This window comes from Lampetra fluviatilis, chromosome 28 (genome assembly GCF_964198595.1).
Source record: "Lampetra fluviatilis chromosome 28, kcLamFluv1.1, whole genome shotgun sequence".
In the NCBI taxonomy this organism is placed as follows: Eukaryota; Metazoa; Chordata; class Hyperoartia; order Petromyzontiformes; family Petromyzontidae; genus Lampetra; species Lampetra fluviatilis.
The window spans coordinates 1079933-1104469 of NC_136302.1; the positions used below are offsets into that span (position 1 = coordinate 1079933).

The window sequence follows — 24537 nt, forward strand, 5'->3', positions numbered from 1 at the left end:
CTTTCAACGTTGGCAGTTGACAGTTGCTCCCGTCTCGAGTGCGGGGCGGTTGGCTGCGTCCGTGCCTCCACCTCGGCCAACCTGACGGTCAGCTGCCCCACCGCCTGCAGGAGCTGGTGCAGCAGAGCTGCGGGGACGCTTTCCGTCTCTGGCGGCGGCGGTGAGCTGGCACTCCCCGCAGCCGAATCCTCCCGCTCCGGCCCGCTCGTTTCCATGGGGACCGTCACCGGGGTCCCGGGCTCCGGGGTCACTGCTGGAGCCTCCTCTCCGCCTTCGGCACCCTCCAAGTCATGTGCCGGTGGGTTCTTACGCCGTGTGCCCGCTTTTGACATGTTGGCGACGGTGTAAACTTCTGACACCAGTTGTTAAGTAGTTGTTGCTGTTGTAGACGGAGGTACTCGGAGACGGAGGTGAGTTAGGGGCTTCCGCCAGGGTTTATTAACAGGTATCACTATAAGGGTTCCCTCATCACCCCTTCCACTATCCCCGTTCCTCCAGTGACCCCGCTTACGTCACGGGGTCTCCCTTAAATACCCTCTGAGGCGAGACGTCACGTGCACTGCCCGGCGCGTGCGACCCCACGTCCCGTGATGTCACAGCACCGGACAGCGCACGCGACGCCACCACTCTCCTCTACTCCTCTACACATGTGAGTCTGTGAATCTCTGTGTGAGTCTATGGGCTTCTGTGCAGAGTACTGCACATGTGTAGTGACATCGGGGATGTCGCTGTATGAGAGGACCGTGGCGTGCGATGTCCCGATATCGTGGACAGCACCGGGTGGGTTGCTATGTGAGGCCGGCTGTAGCACAGCATGCGATGCATCGCATGCTGTGCCAATGTATCGCATGCTGTGCGGAGCCGGCCACGCGGAGCAGTTATAAGCGGGGTGTGAACGGAGAGCGGGGCTGTTCACCCCCGAAGTGAAGACGCCATCATTGGTCCTCAAGTCCCCGGTCGTCGTCCATGACCGGGCAGCCCTTTGTTCTCTTGGCCACGCTGTAAAGTGTTCCATAGTGCTAGTGAGTTGAGGAAGGTGGTCACCACCTTATGTACAGTGTTATATTATTTACTGTTCTCATCAATAGTGTTGCCTCCAAGCTGTGTGTGTGTGCACCTAATTCGAACCACTTACACACGTAATAGAACCAAGCCATGAACTCAGAATTACAATACGTTTTACGTGAGTCTGTGGATGTCTATGTGAGTCTGGGTCTGTGATTAATTCATATGTACTGTAGTAGCACACGTGAATATCGAATCACAACACGTTTCTAGGACAACCAAATAACATTGCATGCACAAGGGTGTATAATAACCATATAGAATAACCCATGAATGGTGATGTCATTATATGCTTAATATATACATGCAGCTGTGTGTGTTGTACATTGGTGGAACACTCTTGGTGGAACATTTTTGTTCCAAAGGATTGTTAATATCTGTGTATTAGTCTGACAAATAGGCGTGGTATTGTGCAAGGGTTTTATGATCACCTGAAGTGTTAAGATATGGGTTTGTGAAAATTATTTAAAATGGCCTTAATATACAAGTGTAAAGGCCAACCCCAAATCCAAGAATTGTATTGTCCTTTTTAAGTGAATTTAATTTTGTTTGAACTTCTTCAGCAAAAAACAAGTGTAAGCAGAACTTTGTTCCGTGTTACCACATATAACTCTGAATACGTTGTTGTCCATCGCTCTATTTATTGGCTTTCCCAGTGCTATCTTCTTTCACAATCGTGACTCTGCTGATGAGACCCAGAAATTCAAATCCTGTCTAGAGTTTGCTTGTTCAAACAAATGCTGCGTTTTGATTATTTGGCTGCTATACATTTCCACGCGATAAGCCACTTCATTGGGCTATCATTTGTGGCCAGGTCGCTTCTGGAAAGAGCTACAGAGCTCTGTGGGGCCTTACGTGGTAAAAACAAAGTAAAATGAAGTTTACATGTGGAGACAAACAATGGATTCTGCTTAAATGCTTACACTTTTCATGAATTAGTACTATTGGTAGCATGGTGGTTATGCAATGGGATGCTTTTTGGCTATTTGATGGTTATGGCGTGATGGTGTATGATGGTGTTTTATGTTGTTATCAGGGTCTAAATTTTTTAATTATCCACAAATTACTCAATCGGGTTTATACATAGCAAACATCGCCCCCTACTGTCAGACTAAAGCGCCAGGTCACTCTGCCAATGAGCCTTTCTTGAGTTTTCACGTGGTTAAACGAAATAATTTTGAAACGTGTGTACAGGCCATTTTGGAGGCGTTGGAGCTTCTTCTGCAGCGTGGGTTTGTCCCACAGAGGACCTTCTACATTGGCATTGGACACGATGAAGAGGTGAGGAGGACTCATGCTGGCCTGTATTGTGCATTTGAGGCATTTTTATGTGAATCAGGGTACAGTATTATTAGTGTTTTCTTTGTATGTTGAACTTCTTTCGCACCGTACGTAGCCAACCGTGCTCATCGGAGGTACGGAAGACTCTCCAGCAAGAGTTTTCTCTAAAGCCTGTTGTAGAGTATTTCATACTCCGTGATGCATACGAATTGCATACATGGGCATTTCTTTTTTTTAGGGGTTAATCGGTGTGATTTTTTTTCTAATAATTTCAAATGTCTACATACTGAGGAAAAAAATATCTCTGAGCAAGCAATAACATCAGTGCTTATTTGCTGCTACTTTTGCCATGTGAAGGAGATGGCACGTATGACCCAGTCATCTGAAATGCACTCGATCTCGAAAGCTAAACAGGTTTTTTTGAACCTGGATATTGCTGGGATGGGCGATCACCATGCACATGTAGTGACATAAGAAGGGAGGGGCTGCTGGGGGCTCTGGGTCCCTGGGAGGGCCAGGCGCTTAATCCCCTTGGCGCCAGGCGTGGGTTCTCAGGCGGGTCAGATGCTTAAGCCTCTTGGCGTCAGGCGTTGGGTTCCCAGGCGCTTAATCCCCTTGGCGCCGCCAAAGGGGGGGGGCTGTGTGTGCTCTGTGGGAGATCTGGGGGCGCACACGGCCCCACCCCTCGTTGGGGACTAGTTATAAAAGCAGAGCTCCCTGGACGATCAGGGGCAGTTGTAGCTCAAGACCCAAGACCAGCCATCTGATGACCCTGGGACGATGTGAGAGCCAGTGGTGGGACTCTGGAACTCCCGACTCGACGACCTTGTGACGGCGAGTTCCAGAGCGTAGCCAGAGTAGAGTATCTAGGCTGTGTACCTAGGCTGTGTACCTAGGCTGTAACAGAGTATCAGGACTGTTGGAGTGTTGTATTGTAATAAACAAGTTACCTCTCTCTACAAGTGTCTCCGGAACCCGTTACACACACATGGCAGGTTGTTATAAGATGCGGCTCTGTGTGCTGAGCAACAGAGGGAAGTGCAGCTGTAGACTACATCTATGCTTCCACATCTACCCTCCCCACCTTCACCAGCGCGGTGAAATATGGTCAAGTAAACCCCTCCCCCACCGCGACCTGCACTGCATGGGAAGGAGGGCTCTCATCCGGCAGTGAATTGACATGTACTGTACACGATGTTGCGGGACTGTGGCGAGTTGCTAGAGTGGAACGAGAGGTTGGCACAGGCTGAACAGGACTGTGAGAGGGTGACACTGGACAAATGTAGGCATGAGTCATGCCCGGGGAGCGTCGGTGGCGATGTGCAGGGACATGGGAGAAACTGGCTGCGGTGATGTTCCAGCGCTGCAGGGTCTGCCTTATTTAGAACCGTATCCAGATCAAACAGGCTCATCTCGTCTTTGCTGATGAGCAGTGAGCATCTCTTGGGAGGAGCCGTATGCACAAACAGCAGCTCCTCATTGCAGCGCCGTTTAGTGCGCAGAGCAGGCGTTTGATGGAGAGGGTCGCCGTGGCAGTGCGTGTCAGTCTTCGTTGACAGCTCACACACACACATCGTGATTCTACCTCGTCCACGATGCTGGTGGTGATTTGATTCAGTGATCGATTAATGCGTTACCTCACTTGTTTCCTTTTGAATGCGTTCTGCATTATTCATGCAGCCTTGTTCGCCCCATTATCGTTAATTACGTTTGAATGAATATTGAATAATTGATTCCTACAAACACAATTCAACTTAAAGTGCAGTGGGCCGCCTCCTTCACGAATACGTATTGATCACTGTGGTGGAGTATGGTCAAACAACTCTCATGATGACACAGCATGAGGGAGAACTTTATCCAGCATGGATTGACAAGGGGCTGCACACTGCACAAATACTAATTCAAGGGTCGTATTCTGAACATACGATTTGATTTGAATTGCTGACTCATTCATCTTTACATGACTTATTTTGTACTGCGTTCCTCTTGAGTGGCTGCCCCTTTGTTCAACATCTCTGTGTGACAGATCGGGGGAGACAAAGGTGCACGAAATATTGCAAAGCTACTGGAATCCCGAGGAGTCAAGTTGGACTTCCTGCTGGATGAGGGAATGGTCATCTTGGATGGGGTCGTGCCAGGCCTGCAGATACCAGTGGCCGTGTGAGTCACGAAATAGATCATGTGGGAGCTGCTAAGGAATTCTGTGATAAGTTTGTACATTACCAGTACATTAGCACTGTAACCTTCCATGAATATGGAATGCAGTCCATCTGTAAAGACTGCCATAACCCCCAACAGCAAGCTCCACTCACATTGAAATCCTCGCGAAATTCCAACGTTGTCCATCAGTATCATCAGCAGCAGCAGCAGCAGCCGTGATCAATCCACTGCTGGATGGGAGCTTCCCCAAGATGTCACCATCCCTTAAGAGTCCTGTGAAGCTACAATCCATCTAGCACATGAGCTGATTTTATTGTACACAGTCTGAAGCGCTTTCCTTCCCGTGACCACCACTCTATTAGTCTCGACCACATACCTTCGTCTCTTCTAGCGACATACCCAGCCACCGTAGCCTTGTAGCGAAGTGTCCTGCTCAAGCAGGACACTTCTAGACGTGTCTCGATGCGTCCCTCATTTAACTGAGTAACGTCCTCGAGGCAAATCCTGAGTTTGGTGGTTCTGACTAGCTGCGTGCTGCTCGCAGGGTGGGTGTGTCGGAGAAGGGCTCGCTCATGCTGAGGCTGCGTGTGCGCACAGAGACGGGCCACTCCTCTATGCCCGCCCGGGAGAGTTCCATTGGCATCCTCTCCTCTGCCATCACGCGGTGAGTGGGGGGGGTATTGTTACCCTTCTTGCCAAACTGTCCCCACAGTGACCAGGGAGGGGAGGGAGGCCCACACAAAGCCTCCGTGGCACGAGGTGGTAGCCAGGCAACGATGTCTATACTCATTATGAAATGTACTGATGATTCCTAACAGGGAACAACGTGGTAAACAGTTGTCTCATTGTCCTGCCTTTGTATAAAATAACATGGTCACAATTTTGGCCCTAATATGAGAGTCGGTTGTATAAAGCAAGGCTGTGTGCAGTCCACACGCAGTACAGTGATGTCGTGTTATGCGAGGCATGATGGGAGGACCGAGCTAATGATCACTATCGCACCTTGTCTTGTTGAGAAATCTCCTTTTGTGTGTACTACTGCTTTTATTCGTTCCCAGCTTGCACTCACATTTGTGTCTGATGAGTTTATCATCATTCACAGGAATCGTTAGAATTGGTTTAACTCACTCCCCGGTGATTACATTAATTATGATTCAGGGCATGGATCTGATTCACAAATAGTTTCCCACACATATATGTATGTATTTAGCATAGCCCATACTAGCATCAGTTGAACACTTTACAAACAACATTTGACAGCATGAGAGCATGGCGGGTGGGGTGTGGGCGCTTTGCAGTCTACAGGCCACAAGACTCGCACTGCAGGCCACATGACGCTGTAGTCCATATGGACATATTGGCGGTACACCGGTGCAGCATAACACACCGGTCCTCACAAACAGTCTGACGATGTCCCTGTTGCCCTTGAGTGAACTGCAGACATTCCATCAGAAGTTGCCTTAGATTCAGCAGCTGCTTTCCCATTCGAACATGTGACACCACGAGTCGTAATCTTTTGATGCCACCGTCCGCCAAGAATTGATTCTGGTAATTAACTGAGGAACCATCCGACCAAGTCGACGGCACGAGTCAAATCTGCCTTTGGAACACGGAGCAACCAGTCGTGATCAGACTGGGTGCTGCTATATGGTACCAGACTGTGAAGCTTCGTGTTCAGCTGCTCGTATAAACATTAATGTTCTGACTGCTTTGATCTCGCGAGAACTGATTTTCACGGACTGCCACCCCGCAAGATTTTGTGACTGGGGTTGCGGATCACTGGAAAATAAATAATGATTGCAAAAAAAGAGCTTTTTTTATACCGTACACCGGTGTACCCCGGATATGTTAATATGCCGCTTACAAATAGATATCGTCTGATTTCAGCAGCACCACAGTGCCTAGATTCAAAATAGCAGGGGCACCTGCCTGGCCTTGAGTGTATGCTCCGCTACTTCTGTTTTCAATTATCCCATAATTTTTGCTTCATAAGTGTTGGATCTTAACCAAAGTGGGATATTTTGGTCAAGATGTAAAAACATTGTTCAGTGATGATGTGTTGGCACTGGTGTAAAATCAGAAATCACAATTTCAACACAATTGTCAATTACTTTGTGGACTTGAAAGCTAAAAATTATAAAAGGCGATGTTTTGGGCAATTGCCCTTCTTCATAGCGCATTAATTAATCATTCTGGGGCCACCGCCTTCACATCTAGAAAAGGACCTTCCTGTTCCGTGCCTAAAACTCGTGACATCGCCAAGAATGTGTCCGATTTTGTTAACCCTAATTGTTGTAATGTATTTCCATATTACCATATCTATGCTACCACCTTAACTAACCCGGAGTTGACCATCGTGGTGAGGTATGGTTTAAGTAACACCCACAGCCCGAATGGGACGTAGGATGCGAAAGGTGTGGCTGATGTTAATTGTGGCCACAAGTGAAGCACAGAGCTCCGGGTTCACAGCGCAGGGTGCTCACGACTTTTGCGTTCACTCGACCCCATATGGGACACGTGTGGAGTTCCCGAACAGCGAATGAGAGGGCAGCAGCACGGTGTTATAGAAGCCAGCTCACTGAGCCCACTTCTACACATTTAGTATGGCAGCCCAGCCTTCTGAGTTCTGAGCACCTCGGGGTTAGCAGCTACAATATGGGACCTTCCATATGAAATCTTTAGTTTCATATGGAAGGTCCCATATTGTAGCTGCTCACCCCGAGGTATAAATGCCCTGATAGTGGCATTGTCTTTGTGCTATTTGCCTTTTGGCGTTCTCTGGTCGAACACTTTGAGACTAGGCTCTAAAGAAAGCTGTCTCTTGTGTGGACCAATAAGTTTCAAAGACAATGCATATATTTATCAGAGCATTCTTTGGTTCTTTTCGGTTAAGTCACGTCTAAAAATAAAATAATAAATTAAAATAACATATTACGACGTTTCGATTGCAACACAAGCAATCATCATCAGGTATAAAAGAAATAGCAACAAAAATCTAACTAGAAAACTATAGACAGACATACAAGCAGACACACATCACAACGGCACACAGAGAGAGGACACAAATCGGCACAAAGAGAGGGGTCGTTTCTGTGACGGTCCCTTAAATATAGAGAGGGGGGGGGGCGGGGACGGAGAGAGAGAGGGGGCAGAGAGAATTAGCATATCAATGAGTGTACGGCAACGTACTGCTGTTGCAAGTAAGATGACAATGTGGAACGGGCACGCAAAATTGAAAACGGGCACGCAAAATTGAAAATTAGGAGACAGGCACACGAAAATTAAATAACCTAGCAAAATATCGAAATGTGATGTAATACAACACAGAGAGTCGGTTAACACACAATTAACGCATAGCCTGGTTGATTACGTGTTTCAAAATTTGCTAAGTTAGAATTTAAAGTGTGAAAATTCCAAAGAGAGGACACAGGCAGAGAGAACAAATAGCCAGAAAGAAAAAGGATAAGCATAAAACTTCCCCGTAGAAGTGGTTCAATCTTAATTTAGGAGCTTTCGTGACTGCAGGAATTATTCTTTGGTTCTTTTCGGTTAAGTCACGTCTAAAAATAAAATAATAAATTAAAATAACATATTACGACGTTTCGATTGCAACACAAGCAATCATCATCAGGTATAAAAGAAATAGCAACAAAAATCTAACTAGAAAACTATAGACAGACATACAAGCAGACACACATCACAACGGCACACAGAGAGAGGACACAAATCGGCACAAAGAGAGGGGTCGTTTCTGTGACGGTCCCTTAAATATAGAGAGGGGGGGGGGCGGGGACGGAGAGAGAGAGGGGGCAGAGAGAATTAGCATATCAATGAGTGTACGGCAACGTACTGCTGTTGCAAGTAAGATGACAATGTGGAATGTGACAGGCTATGCGTTAATTGTGTGTTAACCGACTCTCTGTGTTGTATTACATCACATTTCGATATTTTGCTAGGTTATTTAATTTTCGTGTGCCTGTCTCCTAATTTTCAATTTTGCGTGCCCGTTTTCAATTTTGCGTGCCCGTTCCACATTGTCATCTTACTTGCAACAGCAGTACGTTGCCGTACACTCATTGATATGCTAATTCTCTCTGCCCCCTCTCTCTCTCCGTCCCCGCCCCCCCCCCTCTCTATATTTAAGGGACCGTCACAGAAACGACCCCTCTCTTTGTGCCGATTTGTGTCCTCTCTCTGTGTGCCGTTGTGATGTGTGTCTGCTTGTATGTCTGTCTATAGTTTTCTAGTTAGATTTTTGTTGCTATTTCTTTTATACCTGATGATGATTGCTTGTGTTGCAATCGAAACGTCGTAATATGTTATTTTAATTTATTATTTTATTTTTAGACGTGACTTAACCGAAAAGAACCAAAGAATAATTCCTGCAGTCACGAAAGCTCCTAAATTAAGATTGAACCACTTCTACGGGGAAGTTTTATGCTTATCCTTTTTCTTTCTGGCTATTTGTTCTCTCTGCCTGTGTCCTCTCTTTGGAATTTTCACACTTTAAATTCTAACTTAGCAAATTTTGAAACACGTAATCAACCAGGCTATGCGTTAATTGTGTGTTAACCGACTCTCTGTGTTGTATTACATCACATTTCGATATTTTGCTAGGTTATTTAATTTTCGTGTGCCTGTCTCCTAATTTTCAATTTTGCGTGCCCGTTTTCAATTTTGCGTGCCCGTTCCACATTGTCATCTTACTTGCAACAGCAGTACGTTGCCGTACACTCATTGATATGCTAATTCTCTCTGCCCCCTCTCTCTCTCCGTCCCCGCCCCCCCCCCTCTCTATATTTAAGGGACCGTCACAGAAACGACCCCTCTCTTTGTGCCGATTTGTGTCCTCTCTCTGTGTGCCGTTGTGATGTGTGTCTGCTTGTATGTCTGTCTATAGTTTTCTAGTTAGATTTTTGTTGCTATTTCTTTTATACCTGATGATGATTGCTTGTGTTGCAATCGAAACGTCGTAATATGTTATTTTAATTTATTATTTTATTTTTAGACGTGACTTAACCGAAAAGAACCAAAGAATAATTCCTGCAGTCACGAAAGCTCCTAAATTAAGATTATCAGAGCATGTTTTTTGTTTGCATGTTCACCACAAGTACGTGTGGTTAATGCAGACAGGATTTCTTGAATAAGGATTCTGTCTGGTGTTTTAACATCTTGACACCTGTTTTATTTATTATTTCCCTTCTACGTGACTTTGCCGAAAGAATCAAAAAGAAGAGGGTAAAATCTATTGTGAGAAACTCAAGGTTATTTCCCGTTATAAGTTAAGTTTTGTCTTACTCATGATGTTTTGCATTCTAGCCTGGAGAGCAACCCCTTGCCTCAGCAGTTTGGGTCTGGACCAGAAAGAGCACTCTTTGAATACCTCTCACCACAGGTACTCTGAAGCCCTTCTCACTTACACGTTTGTTTTAATGTACCCATGTCAGAAGTGGCTTCACAACAGCGTATATAAACCACACACACACAGGAACACTAATGCGCAATACAAACAAATACATACGTCATGATGTAGGCAATACACTTGGCTTGTATTCACTGCCATCCTTGATCCAATGATTATCATAATTTGTAAACAATAACACGTGTCTTTTTTTACAATGGGGCTTGTTTATCTCTTGCTGTCAAATAGTAGCTCTTACGTATGTGTTGGCAGAAATGCAGTCTCTGCTCATATTTCCTATAATATTTTTGTTTTACCAGGTAAGACCCACTTACCCTGAGGCTGCACCCATCTCAGGCCTACATAAGACCTTGTTTCAGTAGCTTTCTCTCTCTCACCTGAAGACGTTCCCTTGTGCTGTGATCGAAACGTCGTGATCTATTAATCATTTTCTACCTACGTGACTTTATCGAAATAACCAAAGAATGGATTCCTGCAGCCACGAAAGCTTCAAATCAAGATTACACCTATTATTCTTACAGATTTGTACCTTTTTTCGAATAGGAGATTGTCAGAAACCACCTTTGAGCCAACAAATGACACCCACCCCCTCTCTGTGTGGTGTCCGGTCCGACACCTGCCTCACCCAACTTCCTCTCCCCGTACCCTATATTCTTACGACTCGTAGCTAGCTCTGATTATACATGGGCGGATTAGCTGCGCTTGCAACATAACTAAATAAATATTTGGCCAGCATGCTGGTTTAATGATTAAGCTGCTCCTAACTCATTTCGGGTCAGTGTGATTCATGCAAACGTGCTAGCAAACACATGGGCAAAAATAAGAAGCAATTAACACAGGTGGCGCACTTCACGTGTTCGCCTAATTTATACATGTTTTCCATTCGTGGGTATTGTCTTTTCTGGCAACACCCCCCATCCCCTCCCACCCAACGCCATTATATATATGTTTGAAAGTTCACTCTATACTGGACTTTAAATACCGTGCCTTGATTTGTCCATGGTCAGCGTGAAGGCGAGTCACTCCGTTTACAATCGACATGTTTCAGCACATGTAGGATGGCTGTCGCATGATGAGTTTGGTTGTAATTACCGGCGAAACGTCATACTCGAATTGTAAACGTTGTGGGTTTACTCTCCAACACACCGGTGTGCTGAACAAGTAACAAATTGGCATGTTTTGTTTACGTGACAAACCTTACAAATTGCCTGTGTCGGGTGGTGGCGGGTTTAACGACGCATTTATATTTACGCGATCTAACCCCCCAAAAAAATCCTCTATTATCGACATTAGTCGCGATAGCCAATGTGTTAAACTGAGGATGATAATGTTGGACCAGATGACGCAACTCACAATTCCTTTCTCACTTTCTGTAATCATTGCTCAATTTATTAGAGACAGCAGTGAATGTTTCAATGGAAATGCAAACATTTTGCACAAGTTATTAATCTGGCCGCGCTGGCTCACCGATGGAGTGAGGTGGAGTGAGCGGCTCGCAATTGAAAGATCGCGAGTTCGGTTCTGGGTTGGGGGGTTTATTGACTCAGCACATCACTCCAACAGGGTTGCCAAATTGAGTAACCACTTTGTGGGGAAGTCAGCAGTGGTTGTCCTATGGAGGGACTTGGCCCCGTGATAGGAATGTAGAATTTCCACCACTGGCTCAGGGCTGTAAACAAGAGATGGCCACTTTTTTAATGCTCATGACTGCCTTTAAAAAACGAAAATCTCTCCAATTTCTCAACAAGCTGTTCTTCAAACCTATTTTCAGTCCACTGCCGGATTGGGGCCTCCCCACACCGTGTGTCATGGGGGTTATTTGGCCATACTTCACCACGCTGGTTAAGTGCGGGTTGGTGTAGTACAACAACGGATGTTGCTGCACTTGCCTCTGCTCTTTACCACGTAACACAGCAAGCTCTTTGGCATGTTGGTCCCCGTTAAAAGTACTGTTCGGATGTAACCATGCTCAGATTTGACGAGATTGGGTGGACTGGGTATGTCTGTCAAACGCTATACCTATTCACCCATGGCAAAATTAAGTGTCCTTGACAAAAAGGAAGTTCCACCACCTACAAAGCCGAAGGGCCCTGTATGTCCAGGTGTTCACGATAGCAACATCACAACATTTCGGTCGTAAATTGGGGACAAAGACCCATCAGCATGTGAACAGCGGGCTTGGGTTTTTACCACCACCCCCAATCGTGACATCTCGCTCAGACGTCACACCTCACGCACAGTGACCTCCCCACCTCAAAGAGGAGGGGGGCGGGGGGGGGCTTTACAGGACATCTGTGAAAAAGAGCTTCGTAGCTCATCGGATTCCTCCAGGATGAATAAAAATAAATCAAGATTTTCATTTAGCACCAACTCCATTGAGCCAGTGTTTCCTCCATTCTGTCCATAAGACGACAATTTACTTCCCACAAAGGGGTACTAAATGTGTAAAATATTTAATGGGGATGAGGGGCTGACTAATAGCTATGCAACAATACATTGATTAAAATTAATATAATTATCACTATAAAAGATACAGGCATCGACTTGTGCATGTAGTAATCATTTAGAATAAGTATCTGTTATTTATTATTTATGCAAATAATTTGTAAAATATCTACACGTGTTACATTGAGACCGATAGAACAAAAAAATTTGTAAAACAATAGTAGAAAAGCAAAGCAACAAAAATATTTTAAAATCTACTGACCGGGATTTCAACTCACAACCTTACAACTGTGAGTCAAGCATTAACCTCATTGCCACACGGGAGGATGCAGCCATACCCTCAATTGCCCTATAACAATCGCATCAGTCGTGCAAGCCAGCCTGTCACTCACGCCATAAACAAAGGAAATTAGACGCACAGCTGTTCAGACTATAGTGAGTCAGTGCATTACCCACACGCTTGCAATCGTCTCCAGTGAGACAAACCTAATCGGTTCACATCCCGTCCTGATGCTGTTACTGATTGCACTTTTGTTATCTTCTCTAAACGCATTGTGCTGTTGCAATGCTGTTATTTTACAAAAAGAATATTTGATACATTATATGAATAAAGCTTTTCCTAAAGGGGATATTCACACACATATTTGAAGCTGGTTCTTCATTGTGCCCGCCGACATGTTCATTTTTTCTCGTGAATTCAATCTTTACAGCTACGTATCAATCCACGGTTTGAGGTAAGGCCATGTCGGACGTGGGGGTTATATTTGGCATTTCACCAGCGTCGATCGGTGTGGGTTAGGATTGCCACTTCAATATGCACGTGGAAAAGTGAAGCTTCAGGTTTGTGGGATCACACCCTCCTCTCAATTTGTTACTTTCATTGTAAAAGTCCACAGCTGAAAATGCCGTTCTAATTTACTTGTTTGCGTGTTGCTCAGGACTCGTCCCTCTTTTTCTCTGCATATATGCCTCTACTTTGACTATGCGTGTATTGACTGTAATGCATTGTTGTAAATTTTGAGAGATCGTTTCTAAACTCGCATTGGCTTCAGTTTCAAAAGGGAAATAAACAAAACTAGAAGGTGTGACCTTGAAAATAACAAACTTGAATTTTGAGTGCCAGCACCCATATTGCAGGTGGGTTAACTGAGGCCAGGACCAGTTCTGGCCTCAATGCTGGTTTGTGTGGGTGGCTGAACTGGAGGTGGAGGGCCCGGACCAGTTTAGGTAAAACTCAGTGGGTGTTGGCCGTTGCCGGAAATCGACCTTGGGTGGCCGGGTACATACCGCAATTCGCTAACCACTTTATATTATTTATCAGCAAATAAATCAAGACACTACTGTTGAGCAACAGTCTTCTATCCTTTTCAGTACTTTTGTGTTGATGCTGATGAGCATGCTTGATGGTAATTCCTGATTAGAAATGGAATGGAACTTTTACCGCGGTGTTCCGCAAACTGATGTTTCCCTCCGATTTACATGAAGGTTGTTTTGTTTCATCTTCTTGGTTCTTTCGGTAAAGTCACGTAGAAGGGAAGTAATAAAATAATAAAAATAAAACATAATAAAACAATTATTTTTATTATTTTATTACTTCCCTTCTACGTGACTTTACCGAAAGAACCAAGAAGATGAATCCCTGCAGTCACGAAAGCTTTAAATCGAAGTTGTTTTGTTTGTTGTTGCTGCAGTTCAACTTTCCGATGCGAATGGTGACGTCCAACCTTTGGCTCTTTGGCCCGATTTTCAGCTGGTAAGCAGGGCCATAACAGGGAGATCAAAGTCGGTGCTCACTTTAGGGCACCATGTTGGTGAGATGTTAACTACTTTGCCTGGTATGCAGGAGGTCATGGGTTCGATTCTGATCCCAGTGATCGTATGGATTTTTCTCCGGGTCCTCTGATTTTTCCCTCGAATTTATAATCAACGCGCGTTCAGAGTATTTGGCTGCTATACATTTCAATGCGATAAGCCATTTCGTTGAGCTATCATTTGTGGCCAGGTCACTTCTGAAAAGAACTCTATAGCTCAGTGGGCCTTACCTGGTAACATAAAAAAATAATCTAGTTCTTTGTAGCTTCAACGTTAACATTGTGGGGCCTTTATACAGAGGTGCATTTGTGTGCAAATGAGGACTGAGTGTCTTATGTAGAAAAAAGTTGATAAAAAAAACTTGCAGATCGATGACAACTCGACCGTTATGTACACTGATGTCACCTTTCCCCATAAACTGCCGCACTGTCCATCAACCGGCAGTACCTTTCAATGCAAAACATTTGTTCGAGTGGAGTGATAATAGTTCGTCTTGTTTTTAATGAGTTTAACACGTAGGCTTTCGCGACCAATATTATTCATAATCAACGTTTTTGGGTTTAGATCGCGTTATTTATAAATGTGTCGTAACCCTCCACCACCCGACACGGCCAATCAGTAAAACAGTGTCACGTTGACAAAAGACAATTAGTTCACTGCTTTAGCCCACCGGTGTGTTGAAGCGTGAAACCACAACAATTTACAATTTGAGTACGACGTTTCGCTGGTAATTGCATCCAGCATCATCGGGCAATTCGCCAGAATGGCGAATTGCTGGATGCAATTACCAGCGAAACGTCGTACTCAAATTGTAAATTGTTGTGGTTTCACGCTTCAACACACCGGTGGGCTAAAGCAGTGAACTAATTGTCTTTTGTCAACGTGACACTTTTTTACTGATTGGCCGTGTCGGGTGGTGGAGGGTTACGACACATTTATAAATAACGCGATCTAAACCCAAAAACGTTGATTATGAATTGTTTTTAATGATTCGATTCAGTTCACTGTTGGCTTTGTGAAGATTACTTTGGTGGTGATCGCATTGCCGTTTCCTGAAGTACTAAAACTTCATTGCCAGTTAATGGATTCTTCTCCAGAAGGCCCTCGTCGTGGCCAGCAGACCTCGACATTGGCACTTCGCCGCTGAATAGATGGCCATGCGTAAGAGGAGAATACATTTTATATTTAATAATAATGAAACCATAAATCCTGAAAGATCTAAATGCGTCTGATCGTGTCATATTTCTTAAGCTAAGTAGGTAAATACTTCCCTACTTAAGTAAGTAAGTACTTACAGTGAGGGGAAAAAGTATTTGATCCCCTGCTGATTTTGTACGTTTGCCCACTGACAAAGAAATGATCAGTCTATAATTTTTATTGTAGGTTTATTTGAACAGTGAGAGACAGAATAACAACAAAAAAATCCAGAAAAACGCATGTCAAAAATGTTATAAATTGATTTGCATTTTAATGAGGGAAATAAGTATTTGACCCCTCTGCAAAACATGACTTAGTACTTGGTGGCAAAACCCTTGTTGGCAATCACAGAGGTCAGACGTTTCTTGTAGTTGGCCACCAGGTTTGCACACATCTTAGGAGGGATTTTGTCCCACTCCTCTTTGCAGATCTTCTCCAAGTCATTAAGGTTTTGAGGCTGACGTTTGGCAACTCGAACCTTCAGCTCCCTCCACAGATTTTCTATGGGATTAAGGTCTGGAGACTGGCTCGGACACTCCAGGACCTTAATGTGCTTCTTCTTGAGCCACTCCTTTGTTGCCTTGGCCGTGTGTTTTGGGTCATTGTCATGCTGGAATACCCATCCACGACCCATTTTCAATGCCCCGGCTGAGGGAAGGAGGTTCTCACCAAATATTTGACGGTACATGGCCCCGTCCATCGTCCCTTTGATGCGGTGAAGTTGTCCTGTCCCCTTAGCAGAAAAACACTCCCAAAGCATAATGTTTCCACCTCCATGTTTGACGGTGGGGATGGTGTTCTTGGGGTCATAGGCAGCATTCCTCCTCCTCCAAACACAGCGAGTTGAGTTGATGCCAAAGAGCTCCATTTTGGTCTCTTCTGACCACAACACTTTCACCCAGTTATCCTCTGAATCATTCAGATGTTCATTGGCAAACTTCAGACGGGCATGTATATGTACTTTCTTGACCAGGGGGACCTTGCGGGCGCTGCAGGATTTCAGTCCTTCACGGCGTAGTGTGTTACCAACTGTTTTCTTGGTGACTATGGTCCCAGCTGCCTTGAGACCATTGACAAGATCCTCCCGTGTAGTTCTAGGCTGATTCCTCACCGTTCTCATGATCATTGCAACTCCACGAGGTGAGATCATGCATGGAGCCCCAGGCCGAGGGAGATTGACAGTTTTTTTTGTTTCTTCCATTTACGAATAATCGCACCAACTTGCCACCTTCTCACCAAGCTGCTTGGCGATGGTCTTGTAGCCCATTCCAGCCTTGTGTAGGTCTACAATCTTGTCCCTGACATCCTTGGAGAGCTCTTTGGTCTTGGCCATGGTGGAGAGTTTGGAATCTGATTGATTGATTGCTTCTGTGAACAGGTGTCTTTTATACAGGTAACAAGCTGAGATTAGACGCACTCCCTTTAAGAGTGTGCTCCTAATCTCAGCTTGTTACCCGTATAAAAGACACCTGGGAGCCAGAAATCTTTCTGATTGAGAGGGGGTCAAATACTTATTTCTCTCATTAAAATGCAAATCAATTTATAACATTTTTGACATGCGTGTTTCTGGATTTTGTTGTTGTTATTCTGTCTCTCACTGTTCAAATAAACCTACCATTAAATTATAGACTGATCATTTCTTTGTCAGTGGACAAACGTACAAAATCAGCAGGGGATCAAATCATTTTTTCCCTCACTGTACATACTTACATACTTAGCTTGCCAGATGTTGTAGGCGTGGGAGTGCTAGGTGGCCAGGAGATGGAAATGTTGATTGTATCTCCCTCACGTGGGTGGGTTTTTTCCTCGGTTTTCAGTTTTTTTTTCCGCGTGAAATTTTCCAAAACAAACGCGATTCAGCTTGTAAGAGGCGGTGTCTCCATAGGACGGCCTTTGTTGACTGTCCAGAGGGTGGAACCCATTTTATTGACTCCAACAGAGGGAAGGCAACTTGGGCCATATACCTTGTTATTTAATCTAAACATATGTTTCTAAATGTGGAGGGAAAAAACCAGAAAAATCCGCGTGACCACGGGGCGAACATGCAAACTCCAAATATGCAGCAGGCGTCAGGGTCAGGATAAAATGCACGACCTCCTGTATACCAGACGAGGCAGTTAACATCTCCGAGCCACCGCAGCACTCCTTGAATAACCGCTTGAGCTAAACATCGTTACATTTCAAATGTCCTTTCAATGTCTCGCTTTATGCTCTTAGGGTGCTGGGTCAGAAGCCAACCACCAATGCCCTAATCAGGACCACAACTGCAGTGACTGAATTCCACGCAGGTGTCAAGGTAAAATGCTTGCTATGTTCTCCAAGTACTGTACGGTATAAGTTAAGGACAGTAATAAAACAATCATAGTTTTAATTATGTCAGCCCTTCTTGAACCCACTGCTGAATTCAAGTGTTCCAAAAGCCTTGTCAGCCATGGGGGCTATTTGACCATACTTCACCAAGCTGATCAGTTCTGGTTAGTGGAAGGGTCAGAGTCCAGGACCTCTTCAGATATCACTCGACACTGATGTTAGCCGTGGCCAAGAATCAAACTCGGGTCACCGGGTGCATTGTGCACTGTGCTAACCACTGCACTGCCGCTCCATCCTTCGCCTGGTGTACAGGAGGTTATGGGTTCGATCCCGACCCTGACGCCTGTATATTTGGAGTTTGAATGTTCTCCACGTGGTCGTGTGGATTTATCTCGAGGTTCTCTGGTTTTTCCCTCCACAATTATAAACATGCGTTTCGAGAATTCGGCTGCTATAAATGTCCACGTGATGATGAGCCACCTCGTTGAGCTCTCATTTGTGGCCAGGTCGCTTCTGACAGAGAGCTACGTAGCAGTTCAGTGAGCCTTATCTGGTCAAATAAAAACATCGTTTAAAAAGAATAGCCTCTCTCAGTAGGTGTGTAAACAATGTATAGGGGAATGTGAACTCTGTGGAACTTTCTGTAGTTGTGTGGAATCACGTCAGTCACAACAGGGAACACCGAGCAACCACAAGTGGGGCCCATTCCACACAAACATCTGAATATTGATCTATTTATACTGGAGGAATCCGATGAGCTTTCAAGCTATTTTTTTACAGATGTCCAGTATCAATGATTTCCTGTACGTGTTATGATCAATCATATCACCGTGACAATTACCATGTCTCATGTTTGGCTGTTGAATGCAGCCGCACTGGGGATTGTGGTTTTATGTCATGTGATCGTCATTCCTTAGGGAATTCACAGTTTCTGAACTGGGGTTTCTAATTTGATGTTCCTGTTCGGAAAGGCAGAGGCAGAAGCAAGCCGAAGCCTTTGTGCGGAGTCCTTCAATGAGCTGCCTGCGGACCAGACTTGGCCTGCGAAAGCTCTCGGAGTGGCCCGCTCAGAGATATGACTGCGAAAAATAAAAAGACAGATTAGATGAGAAAGAGATACATGAGAAAGAGAGAGAGATGCGAGAGCCGTAGAAATAGGGATGAACAGAAGTGAGATGAAGGCAAGGGAGAGATGTGAGACATGTAAATACACGGTTCAGATAAAATAGGAGTCTGTGTGCGGACGTTATGTTGATGCCATGATGTGCTTGCCCGCCCATACTTGCGGACCTGCCCCTGCTGGACATCTGTGAAAAAGAGCGTCATAGCTCATCGGATTCTTCCAGCACTAAATAAAGATCCTGATTCCAAAGATTCTGACGTGCCGTCACACGGCCCGCGATCGCACGCAAGGTTTATTGTGAGGCCGGCCAGGAAAACGTCGTTGAAGAACCTCGGCCTCGTGCACGAAACCCTTTTGCCTCACCCTGAGCCGGCTGCCGTGCGTTCCTCTACCGCAGCCGAACGTGGTGGCGCCGCTCGCCGAGGCCACCGTCAACTACCGCATCCACCCGGCTCAGTCGGTGAGCGAGGTGAGTCTGCACGCGGCATCACAGGCAGAGTTTCACTTCTATATTTGGACGGGTGGGGGTGGCAGGTGTTAACTTTATCCCTCACATTAGGAATCGCGGGTGCATATAATTAATTTAGTTTTAGTTTCAATTGTAAACTACTGAAAATAAATTAATAAAGGTATCCAGTTTGTGGTTGGCGTTGCTTCTCCGTGCTCCCCCCCCCCCTGCCCATGTGCGGCACGCCGGCCCTCTTTATATATTGTACTTATGCTGGTCTTTCTCCCGCTCATCAATGGATGAAGCTACTCCACTCTGTGATTTTGGGCTTTTTCTAGAACACTGTTACAGTCTGTTCTCCTATAACGCGAATTGGATATAACACGATTGAGTGAACATAACTACGTCGCGCGAGTAGGAATAAGCGGTTGTACGGCTGCCTCGGCATAAAATGACTCGAGGCGGGATGCTGCTGGATGCTTCCACGTGCCTCAGTCTTTGTTCAGCCTGCATACACATCTCACGTGTTATCACGGACTGTGCTTTACCCTATATTATAGATTTATTATAACGCGATGTTCTTCGGGAACGCAACTACTGTCTTCTAGAAGAAAAGGCTGTACACCGTCTAACTGTCCATCTTAGTCTGTCAACCTCTTCTGTTTCCTTTTTCTTTCACTTAATTCCAAACATCAATAGCTTTTCTTCAGGCTTTCCCTATCACGCCTATAAATGTGCCCGACATACTTTGGTGTCTATCTCTGTCTTACGGTCTATGCTCCAGCTCTTTCACTCATCTCTTATATAGACCCAACTTTCATTGGTTCTTCTTGCCGTCACGTGGGTTATGGGATCACCGTCTCCCGCAGCAGTGTCGTGCAGAGGCTGTGGACTTGCTGCTCTCTGCTGCACGGGTTGGCGAGTGCCGTGGTCACATTGTGTTCCCGCCAGGTGCTGCGCTTGACCGAGGAGATCATCGCCGACGACCGAGTGGAGCTGGAGGTCCTCTCCTCCATGGAGCCCCTGCCGATCAGCCCGTTTGACGAGTCTGCCACTGGCTACTGGACAATCAGCAAAAGCATCACCGACACCTTCCCAGACATCGTCAGCGCCCCGGGTGAGCACGCCATTGTCATCGACACCTGAGCAATGTCGCAATTCGTCTTTCGCCACCCCCCCCCCATTGCGTGATCAGAGCTGGAAATGGCAGATTACTGGAGGAACTCATCGATGCCGAGACAAACTATATATTTTTTTATATGGGAGTCAGAAAGGACCTCCAAATTATGTACGATATGTGGAACTTCTTTCACACTGTACGTAGTCAACCATGCTAATCGGAGGTGCGGGAAGGACAACAAACTAAACAGAAAAAGCAGTTCGAAAGAAATTAGTTTTCAATCTAGATGCTTGATTTTAATTCTTATTTATTGCAAATATAATTAGTAATTCATATATTAGTTTCTAGTTTTTGTTGTTCCAATTTGTGCGATTGATGTTTTATTGAATCTACAGTTCTGTTGAGTGTCCAAAGGGCTATACACCTGTGAATTTTGCCCACCCTCTTTATTCCGAGCGGCGTGTGCAATTGCCAGCAAGGAATGGGACACGTGCGTGGCTGACGAGGGGAGCCATGTGCAGATCTGGTCCGCAGTAATCCTTTGCCTTTGGGACTCTTTGGCAATGTATGAAGACCCTGTAGATCCCGCTGTAGACCCTGTGTAGCCTTTAATTCTATATAATATTGTGAGGCTAAATCCTAATGGCCCGAGCCTGGGAAGTCGTGTAGGGTGCCACGGTAGCGATATGTTAACTACCTCGTCTGGTATACAGGAAGTCGTAGGTATAATTGGACTTTGCATGTTCTCCCTGTGGTCGTGTGGATTTTTCTCCGAGGCCTCTGGTTTTTTGTATCCACATTTAGAATCAACACGCATTTATAGTATTTGCCTACTATGAATTGTCACGTGATAAGCCACTTCGTCGAGCAATTATAGGTGGCAGGTCACTTCTGAAAAGAGCTCTTTAGGTCAGTGGGTCTTACCTGGTAAAATAAAAAAAAGTTTAGTTGTAGCTTCAAGTGTTGGGCTTGAGCGCCATCCTCTGTTAGTGTGTCATTATTGCAGCTGATAGCCGAGCTATTATTTTTTTAAATAACATTTTGGTGGGTTTTGTAAGTTCTAGGAAATTTGATCGAAGTATAACGAGTGAAATCGAACCCTCTGCAGTGAAACCAGGTCCACGGACGATAATGCAACAATTATAACACAGCAGCAACGTTAAGACCCCAGTCTGACATGGCCATGTGTTTGTACCAACTCTGCTCTGCCAGGACTCTGTATTGCCAACACGGATACCAGGCACTATCAGAAGCTGACCAGCGCTCTCTACAGGTTCACACCAATTTGGAGTAAACTGGAGGATATTCCAAGGTAACGGGAAACACTTCTTCTGTGTACGTAGAGCTCATGCTAATCTCTCTCCCTAATCTCTTTCTCCCTAACCTCCCCCATTAACACGACAAATGTGCTTGCGTGCGGGGATGGAATTCCTTTCCAACTCAGACCCCGCCTGCTTGCCCTTCGCCACATATATAACCTCTTGTTGTAGCAGCTCTTCCTGGTTCAGCAGTTCCACTGCTGGATAATTTTTTTCCGCCTGAGGACGACCGCTTGTGTTGCGATCGAAACGTCGTGCTATATTATTTTTTGTATTATTTTTATACCTACGTGACTTTACCGAAAGAACCAAAGAGTATGGATTCCTGCAGTCACGGAAGCTTCAAATCAAGATAGAGCTTATGATGCCTATGCTGACGATGGCCATATTGTTGTCGTCTGGATTCTCTGCGGAAGGTGGTTGTTGTTGCTTCTGCTTTAATAGAATTCAAGACCACCCACAGAAAACTGTGATCCAGCAGTTTTTTTGGTGGCCTGAAAGAATTAGACTCACACTATAATATATCTTAGAATAGCTGAAACAAGTGATTTGGTAATGCTGCGCTGGTAGCGATGCACAAGCACAATTGACAAAAAACTCAACACATTCGTCAACAACACTGCTTTAAAGTGATGGTTTATTTTTAAAATATAATTTCCGACGTTTCAAGCTATTGCCTTTTTTTCATAGCACATGAAGAAGGGTCATTGTCCGAAATGGCGCCCGGCAATGGCCCTTCATGTACGTCAGCCTGTTTAGTGTGAATGCTTGCGGGGGTCGTTGTGGTGGTGCCGCGGTGGTTCACACCTCGCGCTCCGAATCCAACGGCTAACATCGGTGGCGAGCGAGAGCTGAACCAGTCCTGGGTCCCACCACGCCCTCGCTCGCTGACTGTCATGGTGAAGTATGGTCAAGCGACCTCCACGTCCGACTCGGCTCGGGAGGGCCGCCTTATCCAACTGTCTATTGACAAAAGGCTGCAAATGATAATGTTTTATGATTGTATATTTAAATTAAGCTCAATTGTTGGTAAATGTTCTCGGTACCCTACGGCTATGAACGGTGAATGGATCACGTAGACATTTTCTTGACGTGATGTGATGTTTTGTATTTGCAGGTATCACGGGGTGAATGAGAGGATCTCGTTACACAACTATAAACAGACAATTCATTTCTACTTTAACCTCATGCAGAATGCAGACCAAGAGGAGCCTTTGATAAAACACTTCCACACAGAAGACCTGTAAGGGTACATCACCCCTTTGTGAAGGTTGTTGTTGTTGCTGTTGGAATTTATTTTCTCATTTTAAGTAGAAAACTCAACTGCTGATCACTTTTTAAAAACACGTTTGAATTCACTTTGCAGTAGGGGTCTCATATTGGGGAAATGTCTTGCGCCATACTTTCTGTCAGAAGTGGTGGATTTACAACTTAAATTTCTTTTAAAAAATCTGTAACCGCCGAACTTTCACGAATGCAGTGAACGCTTTTTCCACAATATTATGCGTGGCCCAAAATAGTTTTTTTTCCTATTATCGGCATCCAATCTATGCTTTTATGGGTAAGAGGAGTCACCAATATGTAGTGGCCATGGGCCCTACATTCATCAATGTATTTGTGTTGTGAATAAGCGGGATGAGAACTGCACTTGTCTGTGCGTGTGTTGATGTTACGAGAGGGCCCCACATCACTGTGCATCACAAGCCGGGTATCATTGGTCGGAAAGTGGAGCTGACGAAGGTTTTTCAACTACGGCCGCAAAACTTTGAACTCACTCCCTCATTTTCACTCCACTCGATTAGTGCAACTCCCTCGCGCTCGGTCTTCCCTCCTATGCAATGAAACCACTTCAACAAATCCAAAATGCTGCTGCCCGGATCATCTTTAATCACCCCCTACCACTCCCACACACCACCTCTCCTCGTTCAGCTACACCGGCTTTCAAATTCCTCACCCTAGTTTACATATCTTTCGTTTCCCTCATCTCGCTCGACTCTCCTTCTCGTCCTCTCCGTTCACAATCCCAGCTCTGTCTCTGTCCGTTCCCCCTCCTCCTCGTCCCCAATCACCATTCCCTTCTTTCTCGCTTCTGGCCTCTTTACACTGGAACAAGCTGACCTGACGTGTCAAACAATCAGCCTCACCGTCTATTTATCGTTCGTTCCTTGAAACTCACTCGCTGATTTTCCCTCGCTTACCCAAACTCCCTTCCCCATCGATAACTCTATCCCTCTTCCCAACTTCCCTACGCATTCAGCATGACACTCGCTCATCATCATGAACCACTCGCTGTCACTTTAATCACCGTTTGTTTCAAGCATCATTATATTCACCATGCACTGCTATCCTCATCAACTCAGCGCATCTCATCACGCCGTTTAAATGTACAAATTGGGAATTGCTTGTTTAGCGCCTTAATTAAGGCACTATATAAATTCAAATAAGGTAATATAATAATATTATTGGGTCTTTCGGTAAAGTCACCTAGATAGGTTTTGTTATTTTCCTTGAACCTATCTACGTGACTTTACCGAAAGACCAAAGAATATGAATTCCTGCAGTCACGAAAGCTTTAAGTCAATAATATAATAAAAAAAAAATTCACTTTGCACTCATGAGGCACCTTTCCCAGTCTCAAGGTGTCATGAATCAAAAGAAGAGAGGTGTCGGAGAAAGAGCAGGTTGGAAAAACAAGAGGAACAAACTGATGTTTTAATGATTTTGACAGTTTATCATTTATCCTGGGACCTCCTTTGCCAGTACCAAAATATGAGAAGAGGTTTTCCCCTTTTTTCTGACAACAAAACAGCTGTTAAGATGTTAAAACACCAAACT

The 24537-nt window shown here is 45.0% G+C and overlaps 1 protein-coding gene across 1 annotated transcript in view; it reads left to right on the forward strand.

Annotated features, from left to right (window-relative positions):
- The window catches only part of PM20D1 (peptidase M20 domain containing 1), a 40250-nt gene extending 16321 nt beyond the window's left edge, over positions 1-23929 (forward strand). The window contains exons 4-13 of the mRNA XM_078869509.1: positions 2260-2346; positions 4373-4506; positions 5051-5170; positions 9826-9901; positions 14065-14126; positions 17600-17678; positions 19213-19284; positions 20215-20380; positions 21596-21695; positions 22820-23929. Of these exons, the coding sequence (XP_078725635.1) occupies positions 2260-2346; positions 4373-4506; positions 5051-5170; positions 9826-9901; positions 14065-14126; positions 17600-17678; positions 19213-19284; positions 20215-20380; positions 21596-21695; positions 22820-22949 (1026 nt within the window). The 3' untranslated portion in view covers positions 22950-23929. The remainder of the gene's footprint in view (positions 1-2259; positions 2347-4372; positions 4507-5050; positions 5171-9825; positions 9902-14064; positions 14127-17599; positions 17679-19212; positions 19285-20214; positions 20381-21595; positions 21696-22819) is intronic.
- The last annotated feature ends 608 nt before the right edge of the window (positions 23930-24537 follow it).